Source organism: Sarcophilus harrisii, chromosome 5 (genome assembly GCF_902635505.1).
Source record: "Sarcophilus harrisii chromosome 5, mSarHar1.11, whole genome shotgun sequence".
NCBI lineage: Eukaryota > Metazoa > Chordata > Mammalia > Dasyuromorphia > Dasyuridae > Sarcophilus > Sarcophilus harrisii.
This window is the reverse complement of record NC_045430.1, coordinates 132,062,421-132,086,746: the sequence shown is the minus strand read 5'-3', so window position 1 is coordinate 132,086,746 and position 24,326 is coordinate 132,062,421. Positions and strand designations below refer to the sequence as shown.

General features: G+C 32.7%; 1 protein-coding gene across 8 annotated transcripts in view; it reads left to right on the top strand.

Moving 5' to 3' along the window:
- The window catches only part of BEND7 (BEN domain containing 7), a 236,900-nt gene that overhangs the window by 60,778 nt on the left and 151,796 nt on the right, over window positions 1–24,326 (top strand). For all 8 annotated transcript variants that reach the window (XR_002770466.2, XM_012550906.3, XM_023504710.2 and 5 more), the window contains exon 6: window positions 18,457–18,682. Coding sequence is in view for 7 of the 8 variants with exons in the window: in XM_012550906.3 (XP_012406360.1) it covers window positions 18,457–18,682 (226 nt within the window). In the remaining variant the exon portion in view is untranslated. The remainder of the gene's footprint in view (window positions 1–18,456; window positions 18,683–24,326) is intronic.

Genomic DNA, 24,326 nt, shown 5'->3' with positions numbered 1-24,326 from the left:
GAGGCAAATAGGTTTAAGACCCTATCGCCTAGGGTCATAAAGCTAGTTAGTGTCTAAGGCAAAATTTGAACTCAGGAAGCATTTTATTGCCCTTCCATAAATATTGAAACTTCTGAGATCATCAACAAAGATGAAGATAAAAGAAGGAAGAGAAGAATATTGCTATGGGTCGCCACTGAATTACACATATATTAGAAATCCTGTTCTGAATTCTTCTCTGTACCTGTGGACCAGTTCAGGACCTCAACATCTAATACTAATCTACTGCAACATATTTCTAAATAATCTCCCTCTTTCCAGTTTCTCCCTCTGGTACCAGTCTGTCCTCCACAAAACTGCTAAATCATAGATCTAAGTCATAGATCTGATCATGTATTTCCCTGTTAAATCTTTAGCAGTCAGGGATAAAACACAAAATTCATTAGTCAAGAATATAAAGGACTCTACAATCTGGCCCTAGTGTCCTTAAACAATTTTTTTTCACATTACTTCCCATCATTCACTTATTTCAGTCAAATTGGAATTGCCATTTCTCCCCTCTGTGAGTTCCCATAAGTTATCAATGATGCCTGGAATACACTCTCTCCGCATTTCCACCTCAGAATCTTTATCATCCTTCAATATTAGGTTTCCATCAGCTCCTTGAAGATGTCCCTGGACTCCTCAGTTTCCTGTGATCTTTTCCTTCTCAAATTACCTTGTGGGTTTTTTTTCCCACTTTTTTGTGTATTCATTACATTTCCTCAATGGAATTTAACTTAGTCCAGAGACTTTATTTTTGTCTAGAATTGTGCAGGACACAGATATTTTATAAACATTTGCTGAATTCAGTGACCAGATCTATTTTTCAGAAAAATAATTTTGGCAAGAATATAAAGGTTGGCTTCTAGAGTTTAAATGGAAGACTTTTAAAGAGATTATTACCCAGAATATTAGAAAAGGAATTTCTTAGACCATGTGGTACAACCTGAACCAGATCAACAGAATCAGCAAACAATACTAGTAGTTGTTTCCCAAAACTTGATATGTCATCTTGATAAGTACAGTAGTTATAGATTGGTAGATTATGCCTTGTATAATCTTCCTCTGATTTCAAGGCTGAACTATGATTCTAATTCCTCTTTTGTCGTTTCCTTATGTGCTTTCTCCAGCTGAAAAGATCCTCTACTCATTCAGATTTTCTTAAAGTGCTTTCCACATTACTCCCTACTTTGAATTTACTTGTCTTCATATTTGTGTACTCCAGAAGCAAGTTAGTTGATGGCTAAGTTTTAGCTGGGGGTTAGCTCAATGCCTAGCATATTAAGAGCTTAATAAATGTGGAAATGAATTTACATCTTGAGGGTAGGGTGTGAGAACTGGAAGAATTAGAAGAGGGAGAGGCTAGGGGCTAGGAGTCATGAAAGGAAGGATGAGCATACATGTCTTATTGGTACAGGCACCATGAATAGATTGCATACCTATCAGGATAGAGTTTTTTGTCCTGCACTTGGCAGTCAAGCTGCCCTGAGTTTTCTAGAGCCTCCTGCAAGGCTGCAACTGCTACAGATATGATTACCATTCTCGAGAGCAAAAATGGCATTATTAGTCCTTTTCAGCATCAGTGTGGCTACTGTCACTAATTCAGCGACAAAAATTCATTGAAGGTCTGAAAAGAAAGAGAAGCCAGAGCCATTCTTTTAGTTTAAAAATTCTTTTTATTGGGTTTACAAGAATCCAGGAAAATACATTTTAACAGCCCTTGTCAGTATATTTCATTTGGGCCGAGAGCCAATCATTCCTGTATTTTAAGCCATGGTCCAGAAATCTAAATTCCATTCTCAGATTCCATCTTCTTACCTAGCTATTTATTTCTTAAATCTTTTTTTCTTCTGAAACTCTTGCTTTCAGTTGATACAAATGAGAAAAGCATCATCTGTGCCCACGAGGTCTTCATTTCTTCATTAATACATCATAATTCTTGCAGATGACTTCAAGATTAGTCCTGACTGTATCATTTGTATCCATGTGAATATCCAGAAGTAGGAAATAGTCAGTAGGTGTGACAAGTCTTGGAAGGTATTCAGTCTTTTCGTAATTATACACTTGTTAAACAGCAGATTTTTCTATTATTAGTTCTGTCAACAAATATAGTTGTATCAGGTATCCCTGGCAGGGAGTGAGCAACCACTACTGTTTATGTCTTCTTTTATTTTTACTGGATGAATCCTAATTTGATGCCTTCGTGTCCATATGAATCCATACTATTATTCCTTTGAATACAATTAGCTGCTCCTTCTTTAGGGTGAACAACTTTGTACTTAACAAATAGCTTTATAGCTATCTTCCTGTAAATGTTTTGTCATCCTTCTTTTTCCCTTCTCTGTTACAATCTTATGCTCTCCAGCCTTTGGACACTTACTAGTATTCCTTCTGTCTCTCTTCAGATTCTTTATCTTCTTTGTTTTTATATTGAATACTTTTGCTGTTTTTAAAAAGAATATTCCATTCTACCTGATAACCTGGAAAATGGAGAGGCAATCCACAAATTCCTTTACATATTATTTTGAGGAAGATGCACTTTGAACATAAATAAGTTACATGACTATTTCAGAAAGAAAATTGTGCACTCTATGCAGATCACTGCAACATTTATTCTCCATACTTCTTAGAAATTCTCTGTGATTGCTTTTCATTGACATCTTTAATGATTTCATAACACTGAGTATATTATCTTTTGCTCCAAACTGCCCTGTCATTCATTTAATTTTTCCATGGGTAAAGCTTTGATATTATCTTTGTCTTTTTCTTGTCTTATTCCTCAAGAACCTAATCTGTTGTAAAGTGCTAGTGAATCTTTCTGTACATATCTCCCAATTAGTTTTTTTCTCTGTGTTCCTACTGCTACTACTCTGGCACTGACTTTTATTATTCTATACCTAGACTAATTTCAATAGCCTCCTAACAGGTCTTCCTGACTCTTTTTTTACTATTCCATTTAATGTAACCTTTATACCCCTCCTATACCTAATATTTTTCAGAACATATTTCAGATCGAAAAATCGAATCCTAGTGTCTAACAAGCAAAGTTTAGATTCTTTTCCCTGTCATGTGAGAGGCCTATGAATGCATTTAGTTATTATTTCATATTGTAATTATTTATTTTGTTGCCATAATCACCTACAAGACTACATAAACTCTCTAAGAGGGCAGAGACTGCACTTTGTTTAAATTTTGTATCCATGACAAAGCCAATTGAGAGCCAGCTTTGAAACCAAAAAGATCTGAAAGATCTGGGTTCAAGTTCTACTTCTAATATATTCTTTGTTATCCTTGGCAAGTCTCTTAAAACTCAGTGATGTAAGCAGTTAAAACTCTGTGTTTCAGAGAAAATGCTGATCTTTATTGGTAGAAATTTCCTAATTGTGAAATTCTCATTGTACCAATGATAAAAAAAAGCTAGATTCTTTATCTCTCTCAGCATCAAGTAGAAAGTACTAAAAATTTTATATTTTCCATATCTCCAAATAATTTGTGTAACTGCAAAGAAGTGGTTCTACTATTAAAAAAATCACCTGGATGTTCTAAATCACTATTGATCAGAGAAATGTAAATTAAGACTACTTTGAGATATCATTACATAACCCTCAGATTGACTAAGATGACAGGAAAAGATAATGATAAATGTTGGAGGGGATGTGGGAGAACTGGGACATTGATACATTGTTGGTGGAATTGTGAATGAATCCAACCATTCTAGAGAGCAATTTGGAGCTATACTCAAAAAGTTATCAAACTGTGCATTCCCTTTGACCCAGCAATGTTTCTACTGGGCTTGTATTCCAAAGAGATATTAAAGGTTGGAAAGGGACCCACATGTGCAAAAATGTTTGTGGCAGCCCTTTTTGTAGTGTCAAGAAACTGGAAACTGAGTGGGTGCCCATCAGTTGGGAGAATGGCTGAATAAATTGTGGTATATGAATGTTATGGAATATTATTGTTCTGTAAGAAATGACGAGCAGGATTATTTTAGAGAAGCTTGAGAAACTTACATGAACTGATGCTAAGTTAAGGGAATAGAACGAGGAAATCATTGTACATGGCACCACCAAGATTATATGATAATCAGTTCTGATGGACATGGCTCTTTTCAGCAGTGAGATGATTTAGGCCACTTCCAGTGATCTTTGTGATGATGAGAGTCATCTGTACCCCAAGAGAGGGTGGGAACTGAGGGTGGATTATGACATAGCATTTCACTTTTTTTGTTGTAGTTTGCTTGAGTTTTATTTTCTTTCTCGTTTTTTATCTGATTTTTCTTGTGCATCAAGATAATTGTATAAATATGTATGCCTATATTTGATTTACAAATATTTTTACCATATTTACTATATATTGGATTACATGCCATCTAGAGGGAAATTGGAACACAATGTTTTTCAAAGTCAATGTTGAAAAAAATCCTCCTTTCATAATTTTGAAAATAATAAACTTCAATAAAAATATTTTAAAAATCACCTGTAATGCCCACGTATTGCTTTATCTTGTTTTCACCAACAATGTTCTCAGTGCATTTCATTGATATTGTCATAAAGACTCTAAAAATGGAAAAACAGACATGTGTTGATAGTTGTAAATGTCTTCTTATTGAATAAGACAGGTTTCAGTGAGTTTTTATCCTTTAATTTGATGAGAATTGAATTAATCAACTAAGATTAAGTATCTGCTATGTGCCATACACTATCCTAAGGTCTCAACCTGAGTTAAGCAATGTCTACTCTCAAAGAGTAACAAGAAGAGAAAACAATTCCATATATAATAACGTATAGAATAAACATAAAAAGAATAAGTACAAATAAATGCACAGTTATCAAAAGTTGTTTTGGGAAGAAGGGCATTAGCAATTTGAGGACATGAAAGCTTTATATAGAACATGTTGATTGACTTGTATTTTGAAGAAAGAAAGTGATTTTTAAGGCAGAAGTGAAGAAGGGGAGTGTGTTCCAGGGATGGGTAACAGCCAATGCAAAGGCATAGGGATGAGAGATGTCATGCTATATGTGAGAAGCAAAGGAAAAGCTGGTTTAGCTTAATTGAAGAATAAGAGACAGGGAGTAATGTCCAATTAAGCCAGCAAGAGAGGGTAGGGCCAGCTTGCAAAGAGCTTTAAAAGCTGAATAGAGGAACTTATATTTTATCCTAGGGAAAAAACCCGGAGAATTGGAATTGATGGAGTAGGGGAATAATATGGTTAGAGATGCACTTAAGGAAATAGCTTGGCAGCAGCATTTAGAATGGATTATAGTAGTGACTTGAGTCAGAGAAACCAATTAGGAAGCCATTGAAATAATCTAGATAGATTAGATATCTATATCTAAGATATAAATAAAAACTTGAACTAAAAGGATAGGTGTGTGAGTAGAGAGTGGTCAGTATCAGAGATATTTTGGATATAAAAGTGACAAAATTTGGCAACTGATGATGTATGTGAATTTTGCTTGGGGGACTAGAAAACTAGTGGAGTTGAATTCAAGTGCATTATTGAGCAAGTAAATAAAATGTCCTGTTTAGGATCCAAAAAGATAAAAGATTTGCCTGGATTGCCATACTTTTGTGATCTTTGGCAGTTCTTTTAATTTTTCTGGTCCTCAGTTTTTTCAAATGCAAAAATAAGTTTGAGTAGATAAATAGTCTCCAAATTTCTTTTCATCTATCAATCCTAAAATTACCTACAAGTTAGGGTATACCCTTGTGCCTTTTATATAAACGAATTGTTATTATTTATTATGCACCATTTTGAGTTTATCAGTAACGTGATTATTAAGATACAACAGAAAAGTCCTTTTAGATATTGATGAAATGTTTAGAGTAAAATGAAATTCACGAGCTATTTACCATATAAAAGTTTCAGCATTCAGATTCTACTAATATACCATACATGAAGAATTTTCCTAGTAGGCTCCCTCCCTCTTCTAGTAGCATTACTATACCTACACAACAATCTAGGCTCCCTTCCCATATTTATATAGCACTAGTATCGCCTACACTAGACACCTCCATATCAACCTCCTTACTTCTTTGCTTTTTGATTATTATTTACTAGCAAGCTATTACATTTGATAGAATGCATTGAGCATTATCTATGAAAGCTCAATTAAGACTGATTATCTTTTATTAGAAAATCACTTCTAAAGAAAAGCAGAAATAAATCAGCATTTTGCTTCCAAGTTATGCAAGTAATATACAGATTGATTCATGTTTTCAACAAAAAAGCATCTAAACTAAACTAAATAAATGAATGAAAGCATTTAATAAATGATTACTCTATACAAAGCATGGTTCTAAGCCCTGGGGATACAAATAGGAAATTGAGACAGTACCTGTTTTCAAGGATGTCTTGTTCATACAAGCCTTCCAAATTTCTCTGAACCCATACCCATCATAAGTTCTTATGATATAATAGTATTCCATTAAATTTATATGCTGTAATTTAAGCCATGCCTCAAATGATGATTATCTGCTTAATTTCTAGTTCTTTGCTATCAGGAAGAGAGTTATTGCAGTTTTTGCACATTTGAGTCTTTTTCCTCTTTCTTTGATCCCTTTAGGGTAAGAACCTAGTAGTTATATTGCTAAATCAAAAGGTATTATGTATAGGTTAGTATATTCAGGTATAGTTCTAAATTGCTTTCCCAAATGGCTGGAGCAGTTCACAGTACCTCTTTTCTTATCGTGCTTCCAGAGTTTGCCATATTCTCTTTTTGTCAACTTTCTCAATCTAATAGATATGAAGTAGAATCACAAGCTGTTTCAGTTTGCATTTCTCTAAGTAATAATGGTTTGGATCATTTTTTCCTATGGCTAGTATAGCTTGTTTTCATTTTCTGTAAAATTTATTTCTTTTGACCATTTACTAATTAGAAAATGGTCCTTATTTTTCTAAGTTGGAATTATTTCTTCATAGAGCTTAGAAATTAGAACTTTAGATCTGAACAGACAATTCTCAGATGAAGAAATTGAAACTATTTCTAGCCATATGAAAAGATGCTCCAAGTCATAATTAATCAGAGAAATTTAAATTAAGACAACTCTGAGATACCACTACACACCTGTCAGATTGGCTAGTATGACAGGGAAAGATAATGCAGAATGTTGGAGGGGATGTGGGAAAACAGGGACACTAATACATTGTTGGTGGAATTGTGAGTACATCCAATCATTCTGGAGAGCAATTTGGAACTATGCTCAAAAAGTTATCAAACTGTGCATACCTTTTGATCCTGCAATGTTACTACTGGGCTTATATCCCAAAGAGATCTTAAAGATGGTAAAGGGACCTGTATGTGCAAGAATATTTGTGGCAGCCCTCTTTGTAGTGGCCAGAAACTGGAAACTGAGTAGATGTCCATCAATTGGAGAATGGCTGAATAAATTGTGATATATGAATATTATGGAATATTATTGTTTGGTAAGAAATGACCAACAGGATGATTTCAGAAAGGCCTGGAGAGACTTACACGAACTGATGCTAAGTGAAATGAGCAGGGCCAGGAGATCATTATATACTTCAACAACAATACTATATGATGATCAATTCTGATGGACCTGGCCATCTTCAGCAATGAGATGAACCAAATCAGTTCCAATGGAGCAGTAATAAACCAAATCAGCTACACCAGTGAAAGAATGCTGGGAGATGACTAAGAACTATTACATTGAATTCCCAATCCCTATATTTTTGCCCGCCTACATTTTCCATATACTTTTCAAAATATACTTTTCTTATATTTCTCATGCTTATAGTTGGGTGTTTTGCTCATAATCAATTTTGGTTTTTTAAAGAATGCTTCTATTTTGTTGAAGATTCATCTTTTCGAAAAAATTTTATAGAAGCTTTTTATTTTTCCAGATACATGCAAATATATTTTTCAGTATTCACCTTTGCAAAATCTTGTGTTCCAAATTTTTCTCCTTCCTTCTTCCCTTCCTCTTTCCTACACAGCAAGTTATCCAATATAGGTTAAATATATGCATTTCTTCTAAACTTATTTCCATTTACATCATGTAGCGTGAGAAAAGTTAGATCAAAAGGGAAAAGAAACAAGCAAACAATAACCACCACCAAAAAAGGTCAAAATACTATACTTTGATCCACATTCAGTCATCATAATTCTCTTTTGGGAAGTACATGGCTCTTTCCATGATAAGTCTATTGGAATTGCTTTGAATCACCTCATTTTTGCAAAGAGTCAAGTCCATCACGGTTGATTATCAAATAATATTGTTATTGCTGTGTACAGTGTTCTCTTGGTTCTACTCACTTCATTCAGTATCAGTTCAAGTTAGTCTTTCCAAGATTTTCTAAATCAACTACTTCATTTCTTATAGAACAATAATATTTTATAACATTCATATACCATAACTTATTCAGTAATTCTCCAACTGAGGGGCATTCACTCAGTTTCCAGTTCCTTGCTGCTACAAATATTTTTGCATATATGGATTCTTTTCCTATTTTATGATCCTTTTGCGATGCAGACCCAGTAGAGACATTGTTGGATTCAAAGGGTATTCACAGTTTAGTAGTATACTTTGAAATTGCTCTCCAAAATGGTTGTATCATTTCATAACTTCACCAACAACTGTAGTTTTTCCACATAGCTTTCAACCTTCATCATTATCTTTTCCTATCATTTTAGCCAATCTGAGAGGTATGACATGGTTAGAGTTGTCTTAATTTGCATTTTTCTGAGCAACAGTTATTTAGAGCATTTTTCTACATGACTTTAAATAGTTTTAAATTCTTCATCTGAAAATTGTTTATATTCTTTGATCATTGGGATCAATTCTTTCCATATTTTAGAAATGAGGCCTTTATCAGAAACACAGGCTGTAGAATTCTTTTCCCCCAGCTTCCTGCTTCCCTTGTAATTTTAGCTGCATTGGTTTTTTTTTGTGTGTGTGTGCAAACCCTTTTTAATTTAATGTAATCTAAATTATCCATTTTGCCTTTCATTATGTTCTCTAGTTTTTTGACCATAAATTCTTCCTTTTCCACAGATCAGAGAGGTAGACTATCATTTGTTCTCCTAATGTACTTATAGTATTACCCTTTATGTCTAAATCATGAACTCATTTTCACCTTATCTTGGTATTGGGTATTAATGTTAGTTAATGCCTATTTTCTGCCATATTTTTCCAGTTTCCCCAGCAATTTTTGTCAAATAGTGAGTTTTTATCCTAAAAACTGGAATCTTTAGGTTTATTAAACACTAGATTACTATATTCATTGACTAACCTATTCCAGTGATTCACTACTCTATTTCTTAGCCAGTGCCAAATGGTTTTGATGACCTCTGCTTTACATATAGTTTTATGTCTGGAACAGCCAGGCCATCTTCATTTGCATTTTTTCATTAATTACCTTGAAATTCTTGATCTTTTGTTCTTCCAGATAAATTTTATTATAATTTTTTCTAGCTCTATAAAGTAATTTCTTGGTAATTTGATTGGCATGGCACTTAATAAGTAAATTAATTTAGGTAGAATTGTCATTTTTATTATATTCGTTTGGCCTAACTGTGAGTACTTGATGTTCTTCCACTTGTTTACATCTAACTTTATTTGTGTGAAAAGTGTTTTGTAATTGTGTTCATTTAGTCCCTGGCTTTGTCTTGGTAGGTAGATTCCCAAATATTCTACCATTATTTTAAATAACTATTTCTTGCCACTGGGCTTTATTAATTAACATGTAGAAATGCCCATGATTTATGTAGGTTTGTTTCTTGCAACTTTACTAAAATTGTTAATTGTTTCTAGCAGTTTTTTAGTTTATTCTCTAGGATTCTCTAAATTTATTGTTATATATTATATCTGCAAAGAACGGTAAGTTTTGTTTTCTTGATTACCTACTCTAATTCCTTCAATTTCCTTTCTTACTCCTAATGCTAACATTTCAAGTATAATATTGAATAATAGTGGTAATATTGGTCAACCTTATTTCATTGCTGATCTAATTGGGAACTTTTCTAGCTTATTTCCATATATAATGCTTGCTAATGGTTTTAGATAGATGCTATTATCATTTTAATGAAAACTCCATTTATTCCTATGCTCTCTAGTGTTTTTAATAGGAAAGGGTGTTGTATTTTGTCAAATATGCTTTTTCTGGAACTGTTGAGGTAATCATATAATTTCTAAATCATATGATTTAGTTTAGTTATTGACATGGTCAATTATGCTGATAGTTTTCCTAATATTGAACCAACCTTGCATTACTGGTCTAAATCCCACTTGGTGATAGTGTATTATCCTGATGATTAAGTTGCTCTACTCTCTTTGCTAACATTTTATTTAAGATTTTTGCATCAATATTCATTAGAAAAATTGCTCTATAATTTTCTTTCTCTGTTTTGGCCCTTCCTAGTTTAGGTATCAGCATCATGTCTATGTCATAAAAGGAATTTGGTAGGACACCATCTTCCCCTATTTTTCTGAATAATTTATATAGTAATGAAATTAATTGTTTTTTAAATGTTTGATAGAAGTCACTTGTAAATTCTTCTGACCCTGGAGATTATTTTGTTTAGGGAGATCATTAATGTCTTGTTCGATTTATTTTTTTTTAAATGGGATTATTTAAGTAATTTATTTCTTCATCTTTTAATCTGGATAGTTTATATTTTATACGTATTCATTTCCCTTAGATTATCAGTTTTACTGGCATACAATTGGGTAAAATAGCTCCTTATTATGACTTTAATTTCTTATACATTGGTGGTAAGTTCACCCTTTTCATTTTTGATACTGATAATTTGGTTTTCCTTTTTCTAATCAAATTAACCAAAGATTTATTTATTTGGTTGAATTTTTTTTATAAAACTAACTTAATTTTTTTCATTAGTTCAATAGTTTTCTTAATTTCAGTTTTATTAGTCTCTCCTTTGATTTTCAGAATTTTTAATTTGGTATTTAATTGGGGATTTTTAATATATTCGTTTTCTAGATTTTTTAGTTGCAAGCCACGTTCATTGATCTCTTTATCTTATTCATGTAAACATCTAGAGACATAAAATTTCCCCTAAGAACTGCTTTGGCTATATCCCATGAGTTTTAGTATATTATCATTGTTGTAATTTCTTGAATTAAATTATTGTTTATTATGATTTGTTGTTTCATTCTTCAGGATTAGGTTATTTAGTTTCTAATGAATAATAATATTTTCCCATGGCACTTCATTAAATGTAATTTTTGTTACACCGTGATCTAAAAAGGATGCATTTATCATTTCTGCATTTGATTATGAGGTTTTTATGTTCTAAAAACATAGTCAATTTTTTGTATAGATGCCATATACTGCTGAGAAAAGCTATATTCCTTTCCCCATTCTATTTTCTCTACCTTTTCTAAAATTCTATTCATCTCCTTAACTTCTCTCTTGTTTATTTTGTGGTTTAATATTTCTAGTTTTGATAGAGGGAAGTTGAGATTCCCCCTACTAGTAGCTTTGCTATCCATTTTCTTATAGCTCACTTAATTTCTCCTCTAAGAATTTGGAGGTTAAAACACTTTGTGCATATATGTTTAGTATTGATATTATGTCATTATCTATGGTATCCTTTAGCAAGATATAGTTTCCTTCCTTATATCTTTTAATAGATCTATTTTTGCTTTTGCTTGATCTGAGATTAGGGTCACTAATTTTTTTTTAACTTCAGCTGAAGTGTGATATATTTTACTCCAGTCTTTCATCTTTATTCTGTATGTATCTCTCTGCTTCAGATGTGTTTCTGGTAAACAATATATTATAGAATTCTGACTTTTAATCTACTCTGCTATTTGCTTCTATTTTATGAGAGGGTTCATTCCATTCACATTCACTGTCAACATTATTAATTCTGTACTTCCTGCCATCATATCTTTCCCAGGTTATATTTTTCTCTCTCTTTTCACTCTTTCCCTCCTCACCACTGTTTTGCTTCTGAACACTACCTCCCTCAATCTGCTCTTTCTTTTTTAGTTCCCCCTCATCCTTTTCCCTTTCTGTTTCTGTACTTCTATTAGCCTCCCCTTTTCCTTTCCTCTTTTCCCTCCTATTTCCCTATGGAGTAAGACAAATTTATATAACAAACTAAGTATGTGTGTTATTCCCTCTTTGAGCCAAATCTGATGAGATTAATGCTTACCCTCTTCCTTCTTTTCTCAACTGTAATAGGTCTTTTGTGCCTTTTCATATGATGTAGTTTACCTTTTTACCTCCCCTTTCCTCTTCTCCCAGTACAATCCCTTTTCTATCCCAATTTTTTTTATGTCATCACCTTAAAGTTAATTTATGCCTATTCCCTCTAAGTATATCCCTTTTGCTAGTTAGTCTTTTAAGCAGTAATCCATACTGGTTATTTCAATCAACTATAACTTCCTTTTTCTTGTTCCCAAACCCAGTCATAAAATATTTTCTATCTTTGTTTTAAAAATATCTTTTGCCTCTAGCCCTCTAAGTATACAGCCCTTCTACCTGTCCTGATGAAGATATAGATCTCAAGAGTTACATGTATCATCTTCCCATGTAGGGATATAAACATTGTAACCTTTAAAAAAACTAATTTTTTTCTTTTTGTTTATCTTTTTAATGCTTCTCTTGCGGCTTGTATTTAGAGATCACATTTCTTCAGCTCTTGTTTTTTCATCAGAAATTATTGAATATCCCCTATTTCATTGAATATTCATCTTTTCCCCAAAAAGAATCTACATAATTTTCCTGGGCAGTTGATTCTTAATTGTAATCCAAGTTCCTTTGTCTTCGAAATATCATATTCCAAGCTCTCTGATCCTTTAAATGTGGAAGGTGTTAGGTACTGGATAATCCTGATGGTAGCTCCTCAATATTTGAATTGTTTCTTTCTGGCTACTTATACTATTTTCTCTATGATCTGATAATTCTGGAATTTAGCAACTATATTTCTTAGAGTTTTCATTTTGGGATCTCTGAAGAGGTGACTGATACATTCTTTTAATGACTATTTTATCCTCTAATTCAAGGATATCAGAACAGTTTTCCTTGATGATTTCTTGTCCTTGTCCCGGATCTTCTTTTTTTTTTCAAAGTGGCTTTCAGGTAGTCTAATAATTCTTAGATTGTTTCTCCTGGATCTATTTTCCATGTCAGTTGTTTTTCCAATGAATATTTTACTTATTCTTCTGGTTTTTTCTTTTTTGATTTTATTTGACTGATTCTTGATGTCTCATTGAGTCATTCAGTTCCATTTGTCCTATTCTAATTTTAATGAGTTATTTTCTTCAGTTAGATTTTTTAAACCTCCTTTTGTATTTGGCCAATCATACTTTTAAAGGAGTTGTTTTGTTCAGTGGATTTTTTCCTCCATTTTGCAAATTCTATTTTTTAGGGAGTTGTTTTCTTTTTGCATTTTGCCAAATTTATTTTTTGAGGAGTTGTTTTCTTCAGTCAAGGTGGTGGCTTTTTTCTCCAAACTATAAACTCTCCAGAATAGTTCTTATTTCTTTTCTCCATTTTTCTTCTCTCTTTTTTAAGATCCTTTTTTGAACTCTTCTGAGAGAACATAATGAGTCGAAGACCAGTTAATATTCCCCTTTGAGGCTTCACCTAAAGGTATTTTGCCTTTATTGTCCTCTTCTGGATTTGTGTTCTGATCTTCCCTGTCTCCACAGTAATTCTCTATGGTCAGAGTTCTCTGCTTTTTTGCTCCTTTTTAAAGGTTGAGGTCTGCTCCTAAGGCACAGGGGAGATTGTCCTGACCTTTCTCTGTAGACTAATAAGGGTTTTTCACCTACTGCTTAGGGGCCAGTGGTACGGCAAGCTTCCCCACTGTATTGGATGAATATAGCCAAGACCTGCCTGTTGCGTTGGGGCTTGAGGGTTCAAAAATTTATCTTATGTAGTTATGTTGGAAGTCCCACATCTGGTCTTCTAATACACTGGCTTTCTGAATCAGGACAGAGTAGCCAACACTGCTGTATTTTGGCCAAGAGCCTCCTGCCAGATTCCCTGTTGTGTCCTGCTTTCTAGAGCCCCTAAGTTGGGATGACAAAATGTACCATTGGTTTCTAGAGCCCCCACACCGGGGTAATTAAAATATCCTGCTCTCTAGAGCTCCCACACTGGGGTGATTAAGATATACCTTCCTAGTAGATAAGTGATAAGGCGGGACTCCCGAGGATGGTGCAAAAATGGAGTACATTTATTTTAAGGGCTTTCCCCTTTTTATAATATAACAAAAACAACACTGCGCACATGGGACCATATGAACAACTTGCTGTTGTATATAGTTTGTCACCTGGTATCTCTCTGCTTCAATCTCAACACAGGTTGTCACCGCCCCCTGACTTCTCAGGAAGGCTGAGAGCCCTTAGGGGAGATGGGGAGCTGAACTAGACATTGTTAGCAGGTTCCCTCTGGGCTGAGGAGTCTTATACCTCACCCAAAGTTTCCCCACTGACTGATCCTCTACAATTCTCTATGCTAGGCCTCCCTGTACTGCACATTTTCTGGGCTGTATTTTTTTCCTGCCCAATTGGGACAGATCTTTCCTCTTTCAAGATATCTTAACCTGGAAAATACACTAATATTTGTGATTCTGTCACTCCAAAATCCATTCAGAGGCTTGATCTAGTGTTGATTGTGAGGGAAGCTGGGGAAAGCTCAGACAATGTCCGACCTGCTCTCTGCCATTTTGAATCTACCTGCCTAAAATTCAGGTACTTCCTGTCTTAAGACAACTATTGCAATGTGAAGATATTTTTCTAGCCCAAAATTCATTACCTGATAGGTAAGCCTTCTGGTTCAACCTCATTGAACTTAATTTAGACCTCCACATATTCTATTACTAGATCCATACTCCATACTAGATCCACCTTACCAGCTTAATAGAACCAGCTAACATTTGTGCACCATTAGAATAGCTTTTAAGAATCCCAAAATTACCTTTCTGCAATAATTAAGAATTAGAATAAGACTTCAATGGATGCTAACATAAATATCAAACTAAATGTAAAACTTGTGCATTCAGTTCAAAGAACATAAACAAGATAACAAAATCTATCAAATTTGACAGTGTAAGAACAAAGTGTTTCCTTATAATTCTTGATCTTTAAAAAATTATATAAACTGACTCAGAATGAAGTGAGTAAAACCAGTATAACAGTGTTATAAAGACAGCTTTAAAAACTTAAGAAATCTAATTGATGCAATAACCATCTAAGATTTCAAGACATATAATGATTCATGCACTATCTCTGATAGCAAGGTAATATACACGATATACTGAATTAGACATACATTTTTAGACATGGCCATTGAGGAAGTTTGGTTCTTTTACTTTGCATATTTGTTACAAGGGTTTTGTTGTTTTTTTTCCTCAGTGGGAGAGAAGAGGGAAAGAGAGAAGAAATGCATATGATTTTTTAAATAGAATAAATTTTTTAAAAATAAAAAATATTTTTGAACCATATGGTATTTTAAATGAAGTTATTATTAAAGAAAAGACATATAGTTAAAAGTAATAGAAGCTACCTTTTTCTTCTATGTAGTACCATTTAATTAACTTTGGAATACCTAGCTGTCTGTAAGGTACAAAAGAAAGGCATTTCTTATTCAGTAGATTTATAACCTAATTTTAATTATTTTAAAATTTATCTTAATGTAGGTTTTCCTTAATTATGCATTTCAAAAATTTTTCCTATTGTTGCTTAAAATATTCTATAATTGTATGATTTGTAAGTTCATGGTGCATTTAAACATCATATTAAACATCAGTTTCAATATCTTTAGCTTAAAACAAATGCTAATTGAGTTTTTATATTTATCACTTACTTATTCACTTGATAAGCAAAATAATTTTAAGATTGTTGAAAGTTTCTGTTGAGTTAGCATATGAAGCTATTTTTCCTGTTCTTGAACACTGAAATTGGTCAGTCTGTGATCTCAACATAGATATTTCCTCCATCAGTACAAATTATAATTCATTTGCACCTTTTTATTCTATGTTATTCTAGTCTATGTTATCCTCTCATAAACATTCTTCCTACCTCGTAAGTAGAGTATCTTCCACTCTAGGGATTCCATGACTCTCTAGACATTGCCATTAAACTTGTCCATTAGTTGGGCATACAGGTCAAGAATTGTTGACAAATTCTTGCTCATTTTTTGTTATTAATAAGTGATACAGTTTGAGGGTTTGGGACATTAAAGATTTAGTATTTTTGTCAAGAGAAAGCTAGGTGGCAAAATGGATAAAGTGCTGGGCCTGGAATCAGGAAGACCTGAGTTCACATCTACACTCAAATCCTTCCTAGTTGTGTGACCTGGGCAAGTCTTTGTTTCCTCATCTGTAAAATGAGCTGGAGAAGAAATGGAAAATTTTTGCCTCTTGCTATTGCTGAATATGGATCTTTTACTTTGGTTCAAAAAAGTTATACAACTATGAAATGAGGAAAAGACCTCTAAATGGTGAATGAATAATGTGAAAAACATCTGGTATTTTACTAGACTAGAAGTGAATTAAAAGTACTTTATGGAAACAAAAAAAAAAAAAAAAAAAAACCTAGTGTGATCTTAAATAATATTAAGTATTATAGTGTCCAGAAAATGCATTAGTTCTACTTTCTAACAGTGGGAATATTTATTTCATTTTGATGACTATTAGAATTACTTAAATGATCATAGAAGTGACCGTAGAGGCTATCTAGTATCTTCTGTGTTAAAGATAAGTGGTTATTCAGCCTTTTTTTTTGAGGGCCTCCAATGATGGGAAAGCACTACTTCCTTAGGCTATCTTTTCCATTTTGTTAGGATAATTTTCCCTAATTCAAACTTAAAACTTTCCTCTTTTGCAGTTTGTACCTCCTGTTTCTAATTGTGAGATATAGCTATCATTTCCCTCACCTTCATCATTCTCTGACCAAATTATGTCCTCTTTAGGCTGTATTTTGCTCTGATCTGATCATTTCTTTATTCTTGGGTTCATTTATGGCTGTCACATTTCAGGCAGAACTTTAACAAATTGAAGTCAGACTAGAATATAAACAACATAGAGAACATGGCCTTATAAGCAACTAGAGGAACTAGGGATGTTTAACTTGGCAAAAAAAACAAAAAACAAAAAAACCAACCAACTTTAGCAGAAACTTGGGAAAAGTATTATCTCATTTAATTCTCACAACAATCTTGCAAGATAAGTTCTGTTTTTACTTCCCATTTTACAGATGGGGAAACTGAAACAAAGTAGGAGACTTACCCCCATTTATATTGCTATTATGTGTCTGGGGACAGATTGAACTTGGGTCTTTCTTATCACAAGCCTGGAGCACTAGTTGCTGTGCCATCTAGCTGCTTCTAAGAACTAGGAACTATTAATCGAAATTGCAGAAAGGCAAATTTAGGCTTGATATTAAGGGGTAAGGGAAGATGAATAAACCTCTAGTACTTAGAACTGTCCAAAAGTGAAATGGAAGTGGGTTTCATTTCTCAGGAGGCTTCAAACAGAACTGACTTAGCATTTGTTAGTAATATTGTAGTAAAGATTAAATTTTTAAATGTAATTTGGGAGAAATAATCTTCCAACTCTGAATTTGTGATATGATGGAAACCCTAAAATCTATTGAACTCCTTCTGAGGCAAGTCATTTATTCTAAATGTGATAGTTATCTCCAAAATAATTTTTTGTTCTTTTGGTTAAAACAAAAAGTACTGCCTCCTACCTTACAAAAGAACTTACGTGGTAGAAACATCATTTGGACAATAGATCTATCTAAAAAGACTCCAATATTTTGTTTAAGGAGCTCCAACAAAAAACAGAGATAGCAAGAATCAGAAATCAATCTCTTTAAGAGCTTTCTTTCCTTGAACAGTCATGTGGCCTATAACAACTCCGAGGAAGATTGTTGACTCTTTACATTTCTATTTAGAAGAATTATAGCAATGTCTAACTTGAACTCAATAATAAAAATTCATTAACTATTTGTACTAGAGCTCTGGGGATATAAAGATGAAAAATAATGTGAGCCTTGTCTTTAAGGAATTTAAAATTAATTTAAATCTTTGAAAACTTAAAATACAACACAGGTACAAAAAAAGTATAATGCAAGAAATAGTCTAATGGGGCAAAGGAGAGACTTTCAGACTTGAAAGTGCATAAGATATGTTAACATAAAAGCTTTAATAAAGAGCATGTTTAAGCATTTTTCTTTTAAATTTTGGAATTTATTATTGTAAAATGTAAATTTTTGGTAGGATAGCCCTCATTATAGTTCAACATATTCAAGTTTGAAACAATTATACTAGATTTTCATTATATCATTTTTAGTTTTGTATGCAGAAGCTTGGGATGAGTCATATATACTTGATGGGCATTTCAATAAATAGCATTGTTTTGTGATGTAAAAATGTCCAAATACAATGAGATAAATACCCTTTTTAATACAATATTTATGTTCTTTTGGTAGCCAGAAGTACAACTTGCTGAAGGCTTTGATGTGTTTATGCCCAAATCTCAGCTGGACTCTATATTGTCAAACTACACTCGCTCAGGAAGTCTTCTCTTTAGAAAATTGGTGTGTGCATTTTTTGATGACAAGACTTTGGCAAACTCCTTGCCCAATGGAAAGAGGAAAAGAGGACTCAATGACAACCGGAAAGGACTAGACCAAAATATTGTGGGTGCAATAAAAGGTTGGTCTGCATCATTTCATTTAATAGGTTCTTTCTTCAGTTGCTCAATTTTATTTTTATTATTCAATAAGATTTATCTAGGAAAAGATAAATGAATTGAAATACTAGTAAATTAGTCCAAAAAGTTAAATTTGAATTGACAAGATGTTTATTTATGAGCATTGTTACTCATGATCCTAAATGCTATCAGTGAAGGTGGTTATTTGTCAGGTGAATTTGTCTATTAATATATACTGAGTCAGATGGATTAACTGCTGCTGCTGTTGTTTGTCCTTCCTTCTTGAAAAGGACCATAACATCAGTAAGGAAATGGCATGATTTTCAAGTGAATTGGATTTAAGTGAGGAGAGTGCAAAGACAATTCCTTACTCTCATCTCAGGAGCTATCTGGGTCCACTAGCAAGATATAGTTCAGAAAGATTGGAAGACAGCCCTTGATGTAGTGTAGTCTTCCCAGTGACTTCTTAAGCTAAGGTCATTCCCAGATAACATTTTGTCTGAAGCAATGCTCATCCAGTGAGTAAGGCTAGGTGAAAATGAGTCAAAGAATAACTTCTGTTACCTAGTTTAAAAAATTCAGTCTGGAAAGGGAAGATCCTCAGGGTTTCTGGCCAATACAAAAACAATTGCTATTTATATTCACCCTGAGCCATCAGAATCCAAACTCTAACCTAGTGAGACCTATTGTTGGCCAGTTAATAAGAGCCAGAGTTGATTTGGGTTAAAGGCATAGTCCATTAAAAAAAAAATCTAGCCCATAAAATCCCAAGATATCTGGCTAGTTTTCAGCCAACAATTTACATTCCTTTGGGCAGATCACCTGAAGGTGAAGTAATGATTCCCTATGTGGACTTAAGGAGAGAAGAGGAAAAGAAGGAAGAGGAAAGAAGGAAGGAACGAGAAAGGAAGGAAGAAAGAATAATGAATTAGGATATTTCAAGTAATACTTTTAAAATAGACCATGATCATTTATGATTCCTACTTTCCAATCCCTTTAACAATGCTACTCTACTGTCTGGGTTGGAGGGGGGGTTAAAATAATTTTTGATTACTATTCATTGTGTTTAAAAGTTTCAGCAACAAAAAAACATCTTTAGATTTGACCTCAAAGTTTTCAGGTGATCTTACCCAACTGCAACACCAAAAAGGAAGAGGGACGTGTGTGTGTGTGTGTGTGTGTGTGTCTGTGTGTCTGTGTCTGTGTGTCTGTGTGTGTCTGTGTGTGTGTGTGTATGTGTGTATGTGTGTGTGTGTGTAACTTCCAGCAAAGATTGATTTAATATATAATTGTTAATTATGAACTTGTTAAAAAAAACACTATTTTCACAGATTTTCATGTTTTTTTTAAGAATTAAAGCTCTGATATATTCTTTAAAAGTAGTTGAAGTTAAATATAACAAATGCAAGGAATAAAAATTCTTTTTCCGGTTAAAACTACTTAGAAATGTTTAAACCTAGTTATTAGCTTATGAAATAGAGCTCTGTACTCTTGCTTGTTTTTGATCTGTTTTGTAGCCTCATTGTCTATGACAAGTATTTTAGCATATGCATAGAAAAATATGAATCTTTCAGCCTTGAACAATTCTTTGAAATCTGGTTAATGATCTATTTTCTTAGCTTGAAGAAGCATACTTCTGATAAGCATGTAGCCAGCCATAGTCAATTCCTTAGCTCAATTCATTGCCTCACTTAGAAATGTACTCAGTAGCAAGATCTGCTGAAGATGATCATCAAATACTAGATTTAAATATTTATGTTATTTGAGAAGAGATCATTTAGGGGAAAAAAGCCATGAAAGTGAAATTTTGGTTAATATATTAATTAAAAAGAATGACTGATTGAAAAAAGACAATTTATTTCGTTGTTGTTCTGAGCTAAATGTCCATGGAATAGAACTGTATGAGTATGCACATATACATCTACATGTGTGTATATATATTACATATGTGTATATACACACAATTTTATTCCATGGACATATGGCACCAATGATCTGTCTATATACCCATATATGAAGTATATACATTAATATATTTTCTCATTCATCTCTGATCATCTTGCAATACAAGTTAATTTCATCGTAATAAAAGGATATGTAGAAATTGATTTTTAATTTTGCAAAGTAGAAAATGTTTCTCAATAGAGTTAATAAGTGCTAGACACCCTGTATATCTATCTCTACTATAGCTTCCTTTGTTTATTGCTGAAACTGAAACCTTTATTAATACATAATTTCTTATTCTCCATCAGAATTCTTTTCTTTTTTGTTTAATGGGATGTTAAGTTGTAGTTAGTATGTCAAGCTGCAGAGATGACACAGTCTATTCTGTTTTAGCATAAACTGTTATTGCCTGGAATGACAGTGAAATAGTGTTTTACTATCTGAAAAAACGGTCAGTGATGTAACTACAATTTGCTGAAGCGAAGATGGGCCGGGCCCCATTTCAATTTAATTTGGTTGGGATCTCCTGAAAACTTTAAGGTCAAATCTGAAGATGCTTCTTGTTGCTGAAGCTTTTAAAAACACTGAATAGTAGCCAGAAATTGTTTTAATATTTTAGGATACCATATTAGCATTATTAAAAAGATTGGAAATTACTAACCGTAACTGATCATGCTTTATTTTAAAAGCAACAGTTGAAATATCCTAATAAAGGATAGTGGATGAAATTTGTCAATTCATATAGACATCATACAGGTTTGTTTTTTCTACATTTTAGATTAAAATGTTGGACATTATGCAAGTGTTTGGAAAAGGTACATTATAAAAGGAATATCTACATTCTCTCTACTTTCCACTCCCTGGCTAGAAATTAGAAAAACCTCAGAACATTCAGCCTTGACAATATTTATCACAGTGAAGTATTCAGGCAGTTGTCCAGATAATTCAAGGTTGGAAACAATTGGATCCAAAATATTCAAGTAATGGAATGGAAAAAAAATGTAGTTTTTATTTGGATTATCCTGATAATATTGTAAATCCCACTCGAGTTTATAGTCACAGACTCTGTAAAACGAATTACTAAAGTTCACTAATTTTTGTTCCAGATTATCCCTCAGTAATTTCCTAAGACTCAATTTTTATACAGTGATAATAATATTTCTCACCTCTACTTTTTAGAAAACCACTTTTTTATAATAAATACTTATATTTTTTACAAAAATGACATAAATATTCACCTCATTCTCCTAACATTTGTTTAAATGCCCTGTTCAACTTGTCTAGTTCTTATTAACTTATAGTTGATTAACTCATATATTAAGATGTGTTGTTTTTTAAAATTGTTTAAAAAATTTATGCAAAGTTCTTGTGACAATTCTTAGATACAGCAGATACTGGTAAGAAAAAAGAAGAGTATATTCTTTAACTCAGGTCTACTATATCAGATAGGTTATGAGAGTTGAAAAGTTTAGTGGGATCCTTCTCTTTATGTATGTCATATCTCTTGTATTATTATTCTTACAATTTGACATGATTTCAAAAGATTTTAGAAATATCTAAAAACTTAGCAATTCTATACAACATCCTTCAGAGTGAAGAGCAATATTATTATAATCATTTGTAGCGTATTGAAACTGAAGAACACAAGGCTCTCCAAAGAACTTAGCTAACATACCACAAATCAGAGATTAAGCAAACAGTGGAGCTTCATTTCATGGAGAAATTTTAATTCTGTAGGTAAAGTTGTAAGACAAAAGTCTGAATTAGTAACTGTCCTAGAATGCATGAAATTTGGAATACAAATTGACTAGAAAAGTAATTTGTTATTAACATTCATTATTAATAACCCCAATTACTGAGTTCATAATATTTTAAGAATTTAAATTCTTTGTAGTTTAAATTTTTTTCTTCTATTTTATGCTATGTAATAAATTTTGGTAATATACTAAATAGGCACTTATAATTTTGGTCAAAATGATGATTGATGATGATACCCTTAGCCATTCTCACCTGTGTTTTTTGCAGTTTAACTTTGCAAAAAAGATAATTCATAAGCTAATAATTATGTAATATGCTTACTTTTTTGTTTCTTTAAAATCTTTGAGACTGATCCACAGATGTCTCAAAGATATCCTTGAGACAAATCTTTGTAAGATAAAATTGTAAGAAGCTACATAAAAGCATATTCAAAATACAGCAGGCCTCATTTTTACAGTTACAAAATGACTCAAATATAAAAAATAAAAAATATCATTGCTTTTATTCTTTGCTGATCATGAGAATATTGATTCATTAGACTAAATGTAATCTTAAATTGTTCTCCTTTAAAAAGGTCTCTTATATATATATTAAGAGATCAAAATTCCTTGATAAATAAAACAGAAAATTTAATTTTGCATGGTAACCCTCTGATTATGCATCTCAAGTGAAGCATAAAATAAGAATATAGAAATTTTCCAAAAGTATTTGTCTATGTTATAGAAATTCTGTATACAAATACAGAATCCAAATGGAAGAGCATTCCTCTTGAAGTTAAAATTCTCCAGTTGTTATTTGTGCTTGGTATAATGATTTCATCAAACTTGGAATACCACACATATAGCACCCTGAATGAGTTCACTATCCACTCAAAAGAATTTTACTTAACAATTTACACAGGAAAATGCCTGTTTCCCAGGCTATGATGTATAATGGACTGGTTATCCCCTTAAGCTAGCCTATCAATAGGTACAAAGAATATAGCTGGACTATGTTTTGTACCTATGCTGAAAAGGAGGAAGAGAGAGGATTGGAAATTGTATATTGCTTTCAAGAATCTCAGCTGCATGGAACCATGTTGACTTTACTTCCTGTCATAGTCTTTGACCCTGACCTATTCAGAATTCATGCTCCTTGAGTAGTACTGAAATAGTCTCCATGGTACATTTACTCCAGGTTCTTTTCTTTTTAGAGATGTCAGCAAGAAAACAATTTGCAGTGGTTATGCTCTAGGAATCAGTTTTAGTATAATTGTGGGGGAATAACAGGGTATGATTGCCTGCCAAAGCAAAGATTACTTTGAACTCAACTTGTTCTTTTGCAACTTGAGTTTGCCATCTTGAACTCAGGCAGCCAAAGTTTTTTTTAGTTGATTTTTTCAATTAATATTTGTCTTATTAATTTCTCTGGCAGATTACTTCTAAACAGCCTCAGTAAAAAAGAAATTATAAGCAATAATATAAATAACTTTTGTACTATGATTAACATTGCTTCCAAAGTCATAATAAAATATATAGACAGAAAGAAGCAATTTTGTATTTAAAAACCTTAAAGGAAAAAAGGATGACATGGAAAAAAATCTAAACGGAATTGCCATTTTCTTTTCAGTAATTTTTTTTTAAATTTTTCAGTAAATCAGTGGTCAATGAATATAAATATACAGTTCTCAAAAGAAAAAACAAATGATCGGCAATTTAATACTGTAATACTGTAAATACAATAGTAGGACAAAAGAATGCCTTACTAACAGTTTTAAAAGGTCTGTAATTTGGGATAGAAATTAGTCCCAGAAGATAATTGTAACCATTTTCAGGATTACTGATAATGATAATTAAAAATAGACAACTAGATGTTTTAATGGGTAGAGCACTGAATTTGAAATAAGAGAAACTTGACATGGAATCATGCTTCATACATTTACCAGTTGGGTAACTGAGCAAATCA